The 18,073-nt window shown below is 42.5% G+C and overlaps 2 protein-coding genes across 3 annotated transcripts in view; both read right to left on the minus strand.

Annotated features, from left to right (window-relative positions):
• Positions 1 to 18,073, minus strand: part of LOC137092861 (alpha-1,6-mannosylglycoprotein 6-beta-N-acetylglucosaminyltransferase B-like) — a 201,477-nt gene that overhangs the window by 147,802 nt on the left and 35,602 nt on the right. For both annotated transcript variants that reach the window (XM_067457377.1, XM_067457386.1), the window contains one exon: positions 6,790 to 6,934. In XM_067457377.1, the coding sequence (XP_067313478.1) occupies positions 6,790 to 6,934 (145 nt within the window). The remainder of the gene's footprint in view (positions 1 to 6,789; positions 6,935 to 18,073) is intronic.
• On the minus strand, positions 12,532 to 17,521 carry LOC137092915 (uncharacterized). Its single transcript, XM_067457462.1, has 2 exons — positions 15,983 to 17,521; positions 12,532 to 12,671 (listed from the first exon to the last, which is right to left on the minus strand). The coding sequence occupies exons 1-2, from the start codon at positions 17,102 to 17,104 to the stop codon at positions 12,669 to 12,671; spliced, it is 1,125 nt and encodes a 374-aa protein (XP_067313563.1). The 5' UTR covers positions 17,105 to 17,521; the 3' UTR covers positions 12,532 to 12,668.

Consider the following 18,073-nt stretch of genomic DNA (forward strand, 5'->3'; position numbering starts at 1 on the left):
CGTTAATGTAACAATGGCTGTTTCAGAGGAACAAACAAACACAATAAAAGTAAAACTAAATGGCGCCGACAGGCAAGGGAACCACATGACAGGAATCATTACAGGTAAGTGTGTTTCCATCGTCGTCAAAAAATGTATCCACTTCAATTAAGCATATATGTTTATTTATTTTATTTATGTGCATCTTGGGGGTTCCCTCCAGGGCATTTTATGCGATACCCCAAATTGTCCATGCACCCCAAAAAAAAATTCTAGGGGAGAGTGAGACAGCTTAACGCGTTTTGACCTTCTCAGTTTGGGTAAATCCACTTGGGGTTCAGAATATTTATTTTTTCCCACATTAATGTCAATCATGTGGTTTTGTTTTATTAATACAGTGTATATATATATATATATATATATATATATATATATATATATATATATATATATATATATATATATATATATATATATATATATATATATACATATATAAAATTATATTTTAAATAATAATTAAAATAATATCAGATTTGTCTTATTTTGAACAAACACAAAACACTGAAATGAAATTAACTTCAGTAAGAAATTTCCTTTTTCTGTTGGTTAAATAAACGTTCAGTGATATCTTCCAAAAATGTTTACATTTTGTCACCATTATTTCTCTATATAGTGTGGTGATATGGTAACAGTTTTGGCATCCTGGCATGTTTGGAAAGTGTTAAACCATGTGTGTTACAACTAACCCAGCATTAGGTTTTACCCAGGTTAGGTTGTGCCCTGCTCACCCCAATACCATTCAAATCAGAAGATTTCCACAAATCTGTGGTTTAAGAGGCATTGTTTTCTTACTGTTAAGTCTACAGATTTGGAATTTGAGGCTGATATATGGCTGCAGATCTTCAGGATTCTGGGCTGGCTACTAAAACCTATTATAGTAATGCTCATAAAATGTTAAACTAACTCAACACTATTTTACAGAGATTCAAGTCAAAAGTATCAACCAATCATTAACTCTAAATTAGAAGAAAAAAAAATATATATACATAAATAAATACAATGTTTTCGAGGCTAAAATATTTATCTATTAAACTAATTATCAAACAGTAAAATAAGCCCCTTTCACATTGATGTAAAAAGTCTGCTTTGGGCAAAGTTCTGATGAAAAAGGGATGAAATCATGACGCATGTTTACAATATGTGTAATTAATTTATGTGAACATGCAGCAGACAAGCGGTATTCAATCCTGGTCCTGGGGACCCAACGCTCTACATATTTCTCTCTTATCTGAGACACTAAGTTCAGTTCATTGAGATAGAGATCGTATTATTATTATTGGGAGATACAATAATATCTCATTAAAGGTTTTTCTTATTTAAGAGTTGTGTACGTTTATATTTCCCTTGTTGTATGTTCGAATTTCATCGAATTTCATCAGCGGCTCTATTTTAGATATTTTTTAGGGGTATAACTGTACATTTACTTTTACCAAAAAAGTTTCCCCCAAATAGGCCAATATTGTTTATTTAAATATACTTTTATGTTGAGACGGACACAGATTGAGCAGACTTTATATCAAACGCTGTCCTGCTGTCAGATGCATGTGTTGTTTAATGCGTGTAATGAGATGCGTTTTTCCCAGCACACAACTTACATCAGAGGGTTGTATTCCTACCTCTAAATATTAAAATTCACGCAAGCATAGCCATTTTACACAAATGATTATATTTAATGATTATGCTGAGAACAAGCAAGTCTACATTTTACTTTGCAGATGTCAATGAACGAGTGTAAGCGAACGCATAAACTGGAGTGTATGTTGCTTTGGTTGCAGCAATATTGACAGTTTTTTTAATTTATTATTTAACTCTTTCCCCGCTATTTATGGAAATTTTAGGCTTTCTGTGTTTTCACTGCTAAATGGAATGTGGTGCAATGACACATCTTCTGAAAGAGGAGAGCATCTCCTGATCAAAACACAGTCGAAGAAGAAGCTGAAACAAGTAATATCATATGTAAGTAGATAGATGTAAAAAATAATTGTGTTTTGACCGCAGGGCTCAGGGTCTAAATGAAGTTCCGGGTAAAAATGTCCCCCTCAGAAAGTCCCTGGTCATGAAGTAGTACATTTTCAAAGTTCAAGAACTTTCAGGGGTGGGACTTGGGTGCTTAATGATTTGAATAGCAAACAACTCTTAATGCACACACTGCAACATACTTTTAAAAATGGTGATTGAAATAAAATGCTGCTTGGAGTCAACTAATCAAAATGCTGCTTGAACCCAGCATGTGGAGTTTAAAAATACGGCCGATGGACCGACGACAAGGTTTAGGCTTTATTAAAAAAAATTACGATCGCTATGACAATTTTTTAACAATCCAATACTCTTAACACACCTACAACACACGATTGCCAAAACGGTTAATTTCATGCTCAAAATCACACAGTGTATTTTGTATTTTGAAAATTTGTGTTGCATTTTCGTTTACACTAAGACATGTCTCTTCCAACAGGAACTTTTAGCCAAAACACTAACATCAGATGGAATTACAGAAACTGCATTATGTCAGGTCTGCTTTTATACAATAGACAGTATATTTTATTGATCATTGATTGTGTGTCTATTGAAGCCTCTTCACATTTTTGTTTTGTTGAGTTTAGTGATTGCATTCATTTTGTTTCTTTTGCTGCAGAAATTCAGAACAAAAAATGAATGACCCATCTCAGAGTAGCTTTATAAAATGCCCTTCAGTTTTATCTCATTATCAGCAATCATCGTGTTGACAAAAGCAAGTTCCTGTTCTTCATTCAGAAGCTTTCCTGAGGGAGGAAAATGTTGAATCCTTAGATAGACAAAAAACAGTTACATATTGGAGACCAGAGGCATACAGTCACTGTAAGACATGGTAAAGGTATTTACACTTTGCAGTAGGAGAAGCCCTTATACTGTACAATATTCTACCTGTTGGTTTCTCAAAAATTCTGGATAATGGATGCCAATGTGTCCCAGCTGAGATTTGGCTGTACTCGTTCACCAGCCTGTCTGTATGATATTAGCTCTATGATAGTATCTCTTATTTCATCAGTGTTCCTAATTCTGGTCCTTCTTTGAGTGCCATCAGGCATTCTAACTCCTCAGTCTCTACCTTGTCCTCATCCAGGCATTCCTCTCCCTTATTCTGTTACTTATCTTCCTCTCCCTTGTCCTGGTTCTCATCTGTGTCATGCAGGCAGTTTTCTTACATTCTTTTTGTTGCTCTATATTGTTCCTTTTTCACACAAGATCAGCCCAACGAAGCCCTCTTTTATTGTATATGGTCATGTGATTGAACGAACATCAAAACCTGAGGAATTCCTAGACGGTAATCAGCTGTGGTGTTTATATATTTGCACAACTTTAATCAGCTGTTTCTCAGTACCAATGAAATAAAATACAGGGGATATATTTGTGTTTCAGTTCCCAATATGAACAGCTGTTCACTTTGACTTTAGCCTATACACACAGAAAAATAGGGTGTCAAAATTGTACCTTTAGGGGTACAACAGCTTGTCGCTGGGGCAGTAACCTTAAAAGAACAACATTGTACCATTTTTACCACAAAAAGGTTCATAGTAGTACCTTAAGGTACGCATTTGTACTCAAAGGTACTAATATGCACCTTTTAGGAGTAAAAAAGATACAAAGATGTCCTTTTAAGGGTACTGCCCCAGCGACAAGCCAAAGGTACAATTTTGACACCCTATTTTTCTGTGTGTAAGTTTAGGTTTAGAACATGGTGTTATGTGTTATGTGACATACAGTGTTAACACATTGGTAAATTTGGCAGTAAAAATCCATTGTTTTGGTCTTGAGCTTGTGTGTAAAGGAAGTTCAAGCATTTTAAATTTGTGTTAATTATATGCATTTTGTGTAAAGGCATCAAGAAATGTGTTAATTGTATAGCTAACTGTGTTTAGAGTTTAGGAAAATTGTTAAAAGTATTGAAAAAAACTGTCACAGCTATTGAAAAAAAAAGCTTATATTCAGTGGGAAGGAAATGGAAAGTCGCACCAGTCCTACATCACCGGACTAATTTGACTAATGTTCAAGGTACTTTAGCATTGGAAGTATACCTTGGGGGAAAAAGCTCCTGAAACAAATTGTAATATCAATGGAAAGTGCATATAGTTTTTTTTTTTTTTTTTTTTTTTCAGTAGACCACTATTTAATTTTGGTTTTTGTGTACCATTGCATCCCTAATTTTATAGTGTGATGTCTCTTATTTTTAAAAGCAAAAAAAAAAAAAACGTTTTGTGTGATCATCCCTTTACGCCTCTGAATTTCTTTTTTTTTTTTACTTCTGAGTCAGACACAGCTTTTATAAGTCATTTCTGTTGTTTGACATCACAGATTTTTGAGTATTTTGGTTTTGATATGTGAATAGTATCTTACCAGTAAAAATACAAAATGTCACAGCATGTCAACATGTGTGTATTTACCAGAAATATCAATCTGTTGATTTTGCCGTAATTTACCAGACTTAATGCGTTAAAGCACAGAGTTTGAAAACATTGATTATTTTTGCAGTTCCACTGGTGACACTAATGGAGCAGAAATTACACACTTCAGCTTTAAACTAACACTTCACTGATTATTTCTCAGTGACACAGAAAAGTTGACAACTTTGATGCGCATCAAAGGTTGTATAGCTGGGGTATGTGGGTGTTTTCATCCTATAAAGATTAGATGATGTCTGAAGATATCACATGGAAAGCCAAGGCACAAGTAACCATTTGAACTTCTGATGTGACAGGCATCTGTTTCCATAGAGACAAGGGAAAACTCTGGGAAGTGTCTTGACTAACTCATCAGCAAGTAGTTGACATTCAGACTGCTGCTGCCTTCAAGACCTATTGGGAACTTTCTACTTGCAAACTCTGAACTTGTCACTATGGTGTGATGTGTGTTGAAGTGGGGATGTAATACAATGGATGCGTTGAGCTTCCAACCTCAGACAGCATTTTTGTAAGGGTCAAGGGATGCACAAGTTCAATCTTTGTATTCTCTGTACTCAGTCTCTCAATTTCTGTGTTCTCGATTTATTTCTGCACGCTTAGAAAAAACGGGTTTTATATAGAACCTTCAATTCAGGATTCAGTCAGGTGCTTCATATAGAAGTTTCCCATCGTGGGATCATTTTATGAATTTAGTTTCAATTAATTAATTTAATTAGAATTTATTCTTAATTCGGACCCACTTTAGTTTAAGGCCTAATTCTCACTTTTAACTATGACTTTTGCCTCAAACTCCTAATTACTACTAATTAATAGTTAGTAATATAGTTTCTGTAGTGTTTAAGTTTAGGTATTGGGTAGGATTAAGGGATGTAGAGAAACAATTATGCAGAATAAGGCATTAATATGTACTTTATAAGTACTAATAAACAGACAATACCCTATTAATATGCATGCTAATAAGCATCTTGTTAATAGTGAGAATTGGACTCTAAACTAAAGTGTTACCAAACATAATAAAGCATTATGCAATAATTTTAGACACGTCTCCTTTTTTCTAAATGCGCATATTATATCACAATTTAGGGTCCAATTCTCACTATAAAATAACTATCAACTGTGACTTTTGCCTCAATAAACTCATAATAACTTATTAATAGTTAGTAAGGTAGTTGTTAAATGTATAGATCACCCCAAAATTAAATTTACCCAATGATTTACTCACCCTCAAGCCATCCCAGGTGTATGACAATCTTTTTTTTTTTTTTTTCAAATGAATATGACCTGAGTTATATTTACAAATATCCTGGCTCTTCTAAAATTTGAAGCTCAAAAAAGTATATTCATCCATTATAAAAATCCTCCACACAGCTCCAGGGGGGTTAATAAAGCCCTTCTGAAGAAGATCGACGGGTTTGTGTAAAAAATATCCATATTTTACACATTATGAAGTCAAATATCTAGCTTCTGTCGGACGGCTTTGGATTAGCCAGGATATTTTTTAATACAACTCGGATTGTATTTGTCTGAAAGATGAATGTCATATACACCTGATGGCTTGAGGGTGAGTAAATCATGGGGTAAAGTTAATTCTTGTGTGAACCATCCCTTTAAGTTTAGGTATTGGTAAGATTAAGGAATGTAGAATGTGGTCATGCAGAATAAGGCACTAATATAAGTACTAATAAACAGCCAATATCTAAGATTGAGACCCTAAACTAAAGTGTTAGGAGATATATATGTGTGTGTGTGTGTGTGTGTGTGTGTGTGTGTGTGTGTGTGTGTGTGTGTGTGTGTGTGTGTGTGTGTGTGTGTGTGTGTGTGTGTGTGTGTGTGTGTGTGTGTGTGTGTGTGTGTGTGTGTGTGTGTGTGTGTGTGTGTGTTTTATTCTCATGCAGCCACAGAAAATGGAAAATGATGGCAGATGTGTTTGGGTTATTCTGGCCAGTTGCCTAATTAACCATCAGCTATAGGGTTTTCTAGAAAGCTTTTTGTTCTTCTTCAGATTAAAACTTCTTGATAGCAGCTGCAAAATCTCATTTGGTTCCTCTTTAGTTGGTAATTTCACTGACTTGATTAACTCAAGCTGTGATGAACTGCACTCTCAGTTGAACCATGCACTAACTGCTACTGTTCACTTCACCCAGCACAAAGATAAACAAGGAGATAACTGGCAATTACAACATCGTGGTGCCGTTCATGTGCGCTCATCTCGTAAATACAATTATCCCTACACAACTTGAAGGCAGCAAGTGACACCTAAATGCAAGAATGTTACTGCTGCGCTGTAATCATAAATGTGAAGTTGTACCTGTGGAGAGCGGAGCTCAGCTCCTCCAGTTTGTGGGACTCGCTGTTGTTGCTCATTTTCGATAGGGTGTCGATTCTCTTCATGATTATCTCCAACATATCGCTGATCTTTCTCAGGACCCCACGAGACTCGAGACCGCCCAACACTGTAACACAAAACAATGGGTATGTGTAAGTTTGTACAAATACAATAAGCTGCTGAAAAGACCAGCATGTTAAGTTTCGGAATCTGAATTTCACCAGTCTTCAGTGTCCTTCAGAAATCATCTTAATATGCTGATTTGACACTCAAGAAACATTTCGGTTTCACTTTACTTTAATTGTCCCTTTAACACATTCTGTTGACTAACATTGCACCTGCATGTCTACTAACTTTTAATAGAGTGTTAGTAGAGTATTAGTTGACTGCCAGGATTAGAGATAGAATAAGTTGAGATGTAGCAAAGTTACTTCAGAAGGAACCCACTTTATATTAGGTGGCCTTGACTACTATGTACTAATATGTAAATTAATCATTTGATACAATACATGTATGGTGTGTATTCATTATTATACGTTGTTTAAAAAATACACACCACCACACCTGTCCCTAACTTTAAACTTAAACTTACCCATATACCCCACATCTGTCCCTAACTTTACCCATCCCCACCTCAATATCAGCAAAAGTGTTTTGCAGTACAATATGAACAATTAAAGCCACTTAATATAAAGTGGGGCCATCAGAAGAATATCTTTTGGAGGACAATCACAACAAAAAGTTAGCAGATATTAGGCAGACAGTTTACTAATGCTGTAATGAGAGTTAGCTGATATGTTGCTGTAAAGTTAGTTATAACCAACAGAAGTTCAAAAGGGGCCATCAAAATTAAGTGTTACCAACTTGTCCTATTATTATCAATTTTTAAACATGCTGTTCATATTTTTCATAGTTTTTGTTCAAGATACTTTTATACAATGTGTGGAAACTGATTGTATTAAATGTCTCTAGCATGTTTTACTCAAAGTTGGAAGTTGTTACCACAAAAAAAAAAACGTACAAAAAAGAAAAAAAAAGGAGTGGGACAACGATAGACCATAGTTTGATCACAATTATGGTGATCAGTATTTACTTTAGTTGGACTCTTCACCCTTGACTATTTATTGTATTGTTTTCTCTGGCTGCTGTAACTGTGTGTTTGTAACATACATTTGCTATGTCAAAGAAAGCCAATAACCATTTGTGATTATACAAATGTTTTTATTGATTTTCCTTATGCAACATTTATACATACAACATTAATTCAGATCCATATACATATACCACATCTTAACACATACCCACACAGACGCACCCCAACAACCCAAAAAAAAAAAAAATAAAAAAAAATAAAAATAAAATAAAAATAATAAAAAGATAAAAAAATAAATACAAAGAAATAATAAGTTATATAATAATATGCCAACAGGGGGGGAATTATACTATTCCACCCCTAATGAAAATTCAAAATAGGATAAAAAGGGTTGCCAAACCGCATAAAACTTTCCAGAGGAACCTCGGATAGTATATTTAAGGTGTTCAAGTTTGAGATATGACATCACCTCTTTCACCCAGTGTTTATGAGATGGGGGCATTGCCTTTTTCCAGCTAAGAAGAATCAGGCGTCTAGCCAATAAAGTGGAGAAGGCGATGAGCTCTATTTGATTAGTGGTTAGATGCATTTCTTCTGGCACTACACCAAAGATGGAAGACAGAGGATTCGGATCGAGATCTTTCTTGCATATAAATGAAAATGTTCTGAAAATGTCTGACCAGAATTTTGTTAATCTGGGGCATCCCCAGAACATGTGACTCAGATCTGCTGGTTCAAGACTACATCTGGGGCACATCGAGTCTAACCCTGGATATATTTTAGCCAACTTACTTTTAGACAGATGGAGCCTATGGAGCACCTTAAACTGCAAGAGCCCATGTCTAATACATACTGAAGATGAGTGCACCAATTTTATTGCCCACTGCCAAGATAAATCTGAGATTTCCAATCCCAATTCCTCCTCCCATTGCCTCCTTATACGATTGAGAGATGGGGAAGCGGTTCTTTGGATGTTCTCATACAGGATTGATACCATGCCCCTAAGTGAAGGGTCCATGTTTAGCAGATCATCTATCCAGCCACCATCTGGTTGGTTTAAAGAAGGAGAGAAATGTTTTTTGACAAAGCTACGGACCTGTAAATACCTAAAGAAATTGGACTGAGGGATCTGGACCATTTCTGGACCATAGTTGAAAAGCAGAGTCTATAAGGGAGGGAGGAAACATAGGATTCGATAGGATAGGTGCAGAGGGCAGAGCCTGTTTACTTTTAAAGTGAAGTCTGAACTGTGACCATATTTTGAGTGATGCACGAATAATTGGGTTATTCGTAGAATAACATTTGCTTAGGGGTATTGGGGCACAGAGCAGCGAACGCAATGAAACTGGATTACATGAATGCTGCTCCATAAGTGACCAAACTGGAGCTTCCTCACTTGATGTAACACAGAGCCAGAATGTCAATTTATGAAGGTTAGCTGCCCAGTAATAATACAAAAAATTTGGCATAGCCAATCCACCCTCCTCTTTTTTCCTTTCCAGATATTCTTTCCTTATGCGAGGAATTTTTTTATCCCAAATAAACATAGAAATACAATTACTCAGATCCTTAAAAAATGATTTAGGGATGAAGACTGGCACTGTCTGAAATAAAAATAGGAACCTTGGTAAAATTGTCATTTTAATGGAGTTTATCCTCCCAGCCAGAGATAAGGGTAGGGTTGACCATCGTACCATGTCTTTTTTAGCCTTTTCTAATGCTGGCTTAAAATTGCTTTTGAATAGATCCTTATACCTGCGTGTTATACTCACACCTAAATAAGGGAATTTGTCAAGACTTACTGAAAATGGAAAAGATTGGAATGACAATTGATGTGCTTTTTCATTAATGGGAAAAAGAAGACTCTTCGTTAAATTAATTTTATATCCCGAAACTCTCCCAAAATCAGAAATAATTGAAAGAGCAATTGGTATAGAGAAATTTGGATTAGACAAAAATAGGAGGAGATCGTCCGCATAAAGCAGAAGCTTATGCCTGTGTCCCTCCCTTTGTATTCCAGTCAGGCCAGCCGTATTCCTTAGCATAATTGCGAGGGGTTCAATAGCTACATCAAAAAGCAATGGGGACAGAGGGCATCCCTGCCTTGTCCCCCTAGAGAGAGAAAAGTATTTAGATGTTGTATTGTTTGTTCGAATAAATGCTTGAGGCCTAGTATATAGAATCCTGATCCAAGAACAGAACATGGGACCGAAGCCAAAACTTCTAAGTGTTGCAAACAAGTAGTCATATTCAATTCTATCAAATGCCTTGTGAGCATCTAAGGATATTAGGATCTCTGGAGTAGCATTATCTTGGGGTGAGTAGATCACATTAAATAAGCGACGGAGATTACTGAATAACTGTCTACCAGCAATAAAGCCAGTCTGATCAGGATGTATTATCGTACTCATGACTGGCTCTATTCTGGTCGCCAGCACCTTGGTTAGGATCTTATAGTCGCAGCAAAGTAAACTGATCGGGCGGTAAGATTCACATTTAAGTGGGTCTTTGTCCTTTTTAAGAAGGACTGATATGGTTGCCTGTGTCATGGTTGAGGGAAGAGACTTTGAATCAAGGACTTCCTCAAATACTTTACTCAATAGAGGCGTTAATTTGGCAGAAAATTTCTTATAAAATTCGGCCGGGTAGCCATCAGGACCCGGTGCTTTTCCAGATTTTAGTTTCTTAATTGCACTGTCAATCTCGAGAATTGTTATATTGCCTTCCAGCGCGGATTTGTCCGATTCATCAATTGATGGCAACTCTAAGTTGTTGAAAAACTCTTCTATTCGCTTAATGTCACTCACCTCAGAAGTATATAGCGCCTCATAGAAAGATTTAAACTGATCATTGATACCCTGCTGGTCTGTAATAATGTTGTCCTCACTGTCTGCAATTGCCGGAATAAAACCTTCTGCTCTAGATTGTTTCAATTGATAGCACAAGAGCCTGCCAGCCCGTTCACCATGTTCATAATAAATCTGACGTGATTTCAAATAGAGATCTTCTGCATGCTCACTAGTCAGGGAGTCAAATTCGGTTTGTAACAGGAGTCTCTCCTTGAACCATTTGTGATGATCTGTAGCCTGATTCCCAGATCCTATCCCAAGGTTTATCACAGAAAGAGCGTAATATATGTATTAAATACTTTTAAATATTGCTCTTTCAAGCCTGTGATATTGTGGAAAGTATCACAGGGTTAGTAGTTTTACCAGTTAGACTCTACATGATTATAATGTACACCTTAATACCAACACAAATTTCCTTGTAAACTCAACTCAAATGCTTTGTGTAGCAGAAACATAACTCAATTGAGTGAATGTAACTAATGTGAATACAATACACATTAGTAAATATATTGTCACATTCACATTTCAATATTTGACAAGCAGCAATTCCCTATGTATTATTTAATATATTGTATTATATCAACAGAATATATTATTCCATAATATATATTTTCAATACATTTAAGCTATTTAATATATTTCCATAAATATATAAATATGTTTTCTGTAAAGTCACGCACCAATCCAACATGGAAATGTATGTTGGCCTGAGCCAATCTGTTCAGCAGAGGAGAAGCACAATACAGAGATAAAGATTCTCTAGGGCTACAGTCTCTTCTGAGAAAGGCTCGAAAACAAAGTCATGGCAAAACAAAGAGCCTAAATGGAGACTGAAGTCAAATTCCCTGGCATATTAGTTGTATTTACTCATAATACCAACAACAGGCTGAGGGTTTTATTCAACAACATTTCAAAAGCTTCTCATTAGCACAGACCCCCCCCCTCTCCTCCCTCTCCTCCCTCTCTCCCTCTCTCTCTCTCTCTCTCTCTCTCTCTCTCACGAGCATCAGCAGTGAGGCAGCCGTCTTCAACTCTCATAACTGAATAAAGGACACAAACAGCACAATACAGGAAGGGGACCAATTAGGCTGACAGTCGAGTTTAATTTCCGAGCTTTCAGAGCTCCTGCTGTCTGTTTCCCGGGAAGCTGGTGCGAGTGAGTGGATGCCTCTCACCTGGCCAATTAAACAGAACACATCTACAGCTGTGAGGTCAGTAGGCCTCCAGAACACTTCGCTCTGACATTCTCTGTTATAGAGATCATCCCGAAGTGAAAGCTTCTTCCTAATGATGAAGGCTACAAGAACGCTGCAGCCTAGTTTCTTCTAAAGTGTCTTTTACGCAGATTAAGGCTTCTGAGGCTGATCTTCCTCAGAGCTAGACTACTTTCTTTCGGGGTCAAACAATTCTCGCAGTTGGATATTTGCACTTTCATTGTACGTAGCATGTTCACACTTGAAATAATGGTAAACAGGATTGATTTGACACCTCAATCATGCATATGTGGAACATATTTGGAAAAATGTTGCCATCCAAACAACACTGGACCCCATCGGGAAAAACCAACATGTCCTCCAACCAATATGCCTGTATAGGTCATTTGTCACTTCCTTGAAATACGACCCATAGGAGTGTTTACTAAAGTTGCGCCCTGTAGCAAAGTTCGATATGATAAGGAAGGAAGAGGACAAGGGGTCGGCTGGACGGTTGATGCTTTTCTCTTTATTATAACTCAAAACGTTAGCAACACACACTGCGGTGTGGAATCTCATAAACAACGATCTCTCGATCACTTCCGGGTCGGCACTTCCGGCTTCCGGTTACTCAGTCTCTGTGAGGGGGGTTTGGCATCAACCGTCCGGGCTCTCTCTCTCCTCGATCTCCGGTTCCACTGATGTTTTATCCCCTCTCCGCGCTCATTACTAGAACAAGAGACAGGTGTTATTAATCTGCTTCCAACCCACTCACGTACCGCTTGTCCCGCGGCTCTCTCTCCCGCTGCAGACCTCGCTGAACCACGCCCCCCTTGCCACATACCCCCACCGCCCGACTCAGGCCGGGGAGCCGTCCGGCCTGCAGCCCCCCCCCCCCCATTTCTGGAGAGGAAGTCGGCCACAGCCATCTGAGCACCCGGCCTGTGGACCACCTGGAACTTAAAAGGCTGAAGAGCTAGATACCAACGAGTGATCCGCGCGTTGGTATCCTTCATGCGGTGGAGCCATTGGAGAGGAGCGTGGTCCGAACAGAGGGTGAACTCCCGCCCCAGAAGGTAATAGCGGAGGGTGAGAACGGCCCACCTGATGGCAAGGCACTCTTTTTCGATGGTGCTGTACTTAGCCTCTCTCTTCGAGAGCTTACGGCTAATGTACAGCACCGGCCGCTCTCCCCCCTCCACCTCCTGGGCCAGGACTGCGCCCAGCCCCCTGTCCGACGCGTCAGTCTGCAACAGAAAAGGGAGAGAAAAGTCAGGGGAGTGTAAAAGCGGCCCGCCACATAGAGCAGCCTTAACTCGGGTGAAGGCCTGCTGGCACGGCTCCGTCCATTGGACCGTATCTGGTAGCCCCTTTTTAGTAAGGTCAGTCAGAGGGCTGGTGAGGTCCGAATAATTTGGTATAAACCGTCTATAATATCCCGCCAGCCCCAAGAACTGTCTTACCTCCTTTTTGGTCTTGGGCCTCGGACAGGTTGCAATTGCGGCGGTCTTATCAATTTGGGGACGCACCTGCCCATGACCCAAGTGGAAGCCCAGATACCTTACCTCCACCCGCCCAATTGCACACTTCTTCGGGTTGGCCGTGAGCCCCGCTCCCCTCAACGACCTCAAGACCGCCCGGACATGCTGCATATGCCGCTGCCAATCGTGACTGTAAATCACGATATCGTCCAGGTAGGCAGCAGCATATGCGGCATGGGGACGCAAAATCCTGTCCATGAGTCGCTGAAAGGTAGCGGGTGCCCCGAACAAGCCGAAGGGAAGCGTGACGAATTGGTGCAATCCGAACGGCGTGGTGAAGGCCGTCTTTTCTTTGGACAATGGAGACAAGGGGATCTGCCAATAGCCCTTCGTTAAGTCCAATGTCGAATAAAATCGAGCCGTGCCCAGCCGATCAAGCAACTCGTCAACCCGCGGCATTGGATACGCGTCGAATTTCGACACTGCGTTCACCTTGCGGTAGTCCACACAGAACCTGACCGAGCCGTCGGTTTTAGGAACCAAAACGATCGGGCTCGCCCAGTCACTGTTGGACTCCTCTATTACTCCCATATCGAGCATTGCCCCTAATTCTTCCTGAACTACTTTTTTTTTGTGTTCAGGTAAGCGATACGGCCGGCTGCGAACTACCACGCCCGGCTCGGTCTCGATATGGTGCTGAATTAAGTCGGTACGTCCCGGTAGGGGCGAGAACACGTCGGCGAATTCCGCCTGTAGCTTTGAGAGATCAGTGAGTTGGGACGGTGAGAGGTGATCTCCCCCAGGGGCCAATGCGACCGATTGTGCTTTGATGCTCGCCTCTGGCCCGAGATCATCCTCTCCCCCGATCACCGTCGCCAACAACACTGATTCCACCTCATTCCATTTCTTCAGGAGATTGAGGTGATATATTTGCCGTGCCCCGTTCCTATCGGACCGTATCACTTCATAATCGAGGTCTCCAACCTGTCGTGCGACCTCAAACGGCCCCTGCCACTTCGACATTAATTTAGAGCTCGATGTAGGGAGTAATACGAGCACTTTCTCTCCCGGTGTAAATTTGCGTAGTCTCGTACCCCTGTTATACGACCGGCTTTGGCGGTCCTGGGCTTGCAACAAATTCTCCCTAGATAGCCGCCCCAAGGTGTGGAGTTTTGTTCGCAAGTCCAGCACATATTGAATTTCGTTTTTGGCCAAAGAAGGTCCCTCCTCCCAAGTTTCTCGTAGGACGTCCAGCACCCCCCGGGGCTGCCGTCCGTAGAGAAGCTCGAAGGGGGAAAACCCCGTGGAGGCTTGCGGGACCTCCCGCACAGCGAATAAGAGGGGTTCTAACCACCGATCCCAATTTTTGGCGTCTTCCTGTACGAATTTACGGATCATGGATTTAAGAGTGCGATTAAATCGTTCGACCAAGCCGTCTGTTTGTGGGTGATAGACGCTTGTCCGAATCGATTTGATGCCCAATAACCCGTATAATTCGCTTAGCGTGCGTGACATAAACGCCGTGCCTTGATCAGTGAGGATTTCCTTCGGAATCCCCACTCGGGAGATTAAACGAAACAGTGCGTCCGCAACACTCTTCGCCGAGATGTTGCGGAGAGCCACTGCTTCCGGATATCGTGTTGCGTAGTCCACGATAACTAGCGCAAAACGATGTCCGCGTGCGGATCGCTCTAATGGCCCGATGAGGTCCATCGCAATTCTCTCGAAGGGGACCTGCATTAATGGAAGGGGGCGCAATGGCGCTTTTGGGGAGGCCAGTGGATTCACCAACTGACATTCAGGACAAGACGCGCACCACCTGCGCACATTGTCGTGAATGCCTGGCCAAAAAAATCGGGTCATTAAACGATTCAGCGTGGCCGCCTGTCCCAGGTGGCCCGCCATTGGGTTAGAGTGAGCCGCCTGGAAAAGCATTTCCCGGCGGCTCTTTGGTACTAACAACTGGGTTGTATCCACTTTTGTCTGAGCGTCTTGGGTCACTCGATACAACCTATCCTTAATTATGGCAAAATAAGGATACGTGACGGGCAAGGCGGGTTGAAGGGACTGACCGTCGATAGTGCGGACCTGTTGGAAAGCATGTTTTAGGGTATCGTCCTGAGACTGCTCCAGAGGAAAGTCATCGCGGTCCGAGAGAATCAGTCTCTCGACCCCGCTCGGTTCCTCTGAAGCCGTCTCCGAGGGCCCCGTATCAGTCTCGCCAACCTGCACCCGCACCGCCCCGTTCCTAGCCTGGTTCCCCCAAGCGGCATCCGCGCATATCGACCCCAATAACGCCGGAAAGGCGGGCCAATTCGTCCCCAGAATTAGCGGATGCCGGAGGTGGGGACTAACCGCCACCTCAACACTATGATTTTCTCCCCTAAACTGTATCGTGACTGGGACCAGCGGATATTCCACCACATCCCCGTGCACACACCGCACCTTAACCATGCGGCTTGTATCCAATGCCCCAGGCTGCATCAGGCTTTGATGGATCGAGGTTTGGTTACATCCTGAATCCACCAAGGCCTGATATGTACCCCCCTTGATACTCACAGGAACTTGGTACTCTCCTGCTTGATCAGGGGTGGTCCGCTGGACGTCCGGGACCCGGATCATTGTCCCGATGTCCATCATTGGACATCGGTCCACAAAATGGTCCGGGTCACCGCACCGCCAGCAGGCCAGCCCAGGCCTGCCCGCCGCCCCTGCGGCGGGGAGTGGGTTGGAATATGAGCGCGGAGGGGGGGTGGAACCGGAACCGTTATCCCCGCCCGACCCCAGCAGCCCCGCCCCCCTGGGCGGGGCCCTCGAACTCCCGTATTGCCCTGGGCCCATTCCACCCCGACCTCTGGGGGGAATACGAGGGGGCCCTGGAGGGCGGGACCTAGGGAGAGGGACAGGAGGAGAAGGAGAGACAGAGGGGGGAGAGAGAGAGGGAGAGGTTAGTCGGGGTTCGCCGACCCCTGGGCACGCCACCAGATGGTCCTCCGCCAGGTTGATGGCCGTCGTCAGCGACGTGGGCCGGTGGCACTGGACCCACTCGGCGGTCTTCTTGGGTAGCCGAGCGATGAACTGCTCCAGTACCACCAGATCGACGATGTGGTCCACGTCGCTTCCACCGGCCAATAGCCATTTGCGGCAGGCGTCCCGGAGCTGGTGGGCCATCGCGAAGGGCCGGCCGGTCTCCCCCCACTCGAGCGAGCGGAAACGCTGACGGTGCTGTTCGGGGGTCCGACCGACCCGCTGGATGATGGCCCTCTTCAGATCGTCGTAATCCAGGAGGTTCGCCACCGGCAGTTGTTGGGCGGCCGCCTGGGCTTCTCCGCTGAGCAATGGAATAAGGCGCACCGGCCACTGTGCCCGGGGCCACCCGCAGGCCTCCGCCGCTTTTTGAAAAAGGTCTATGAAGGCCTCGGGATCGTCCTGTGGCCCCATTTTGTGGAGGGGCACGTGGACCGGTGCGCTGGCGAGCCCGGCGGCTTCGGTGCGAACCTCCCGGTCTATCCAGCTCCGGAACCTCTCGCGGTCCTCTTGCTGGCCGCGGACGATGGCCTCGAATCGACGCTCCTGGTCCGCCCGCAGCTCCAGCATGGACTGATGTTGTTCCTGGTGGAGGGCCGCGAGAGAGGTGATAATGTCCGCAAACGGCGTGGCGGAGGGCGTTGGAGTAGTCATGGCGGCGGCGCGGTCCTACTTCCTTCCCGGGTTTTCGGCACCACTGTAGCAAAGTTCGATATGATAAGGAAGGAAGAGGACAAGGGGTCGGCTGGACGGTTGATGCTTTTCTCTTTATTATAACTCAAAACGTTAGCAACACACACTGCGGTGTGGAATCTCATAAACAACGATCTCTCGATCACTTCCGGGTCGGCACTTCCGGCTTCCGGTTACTCAGTCTCTGTGAGGGGGGTTTGGCATCAACCGTCCGGGCTCTCTCTCTCCTCGATCTCCGGTTCCACTGATGTTTTATCCCCTCTCCGCGCTCATTACTAGAACAAGAGACAGGTGTTATTAATCTGCTTCCAACCCACTCACGTACCGCTTGTCCCGCGGCTCTCTCTCCCGCTGCAGACCTCGCTGAACCACGCCCCCCTTGCCACACGCCCCTATCAACAATATTTAAGTGCATTAAATATGACCCATAGGAGCGTTTTCTAAAGTTGTGCTCCTATTGACAATAGGACACTTTGATTTTTAAGCATTTTTCTATTTTATCTGCTTAATATTTCAGGCTTTGCATAGCTCAGTTGGTAAAGCATTGCACTGTACAACAACAACATGTGATCATGCAATCGTGAGTTTGATCCCAGGGAACACATGTGCTCATAAAGTGTGTATGCACTATAAATCACTGGGTAGGTTTAGGGATGGGGTGGGTGTAGTTGTAAGTAAAAAAAAAAAAATACAGATGGTGGTAAAAAGTCCACGCATTGCATTAAAATGAACATGCATTTTGATTGGTAACGATGTAAACTAGGGATGAGCAGTATACCGGTACTGGAAAAATACCGGTATATATTTTATTTAAAACGGTACGATATCATGATTTTGCACATTTCGGTATATGCTGCTTTTCCGAAGTTCACCGCTAGATGGCAGCGCTCTACCCAAACTGAGCCGAAACAACCGGCAAATGTGACAACA

This window comes from Pseudorasbora parva, chromosome 2 (genome assembly GCF_024679245.1).
Source record: "Pseudorasbora parva isolate DD20220531a chromosome 2, ASM2467924v1, whole genome shotgun sequence".
Taxonomy (NCBI): Eukaryota; Metazoa; Chordata; class Actinopteri; order Cypriniformes; family Gobionidae; genus Pseudorasbora; species Pseudorasbora parva.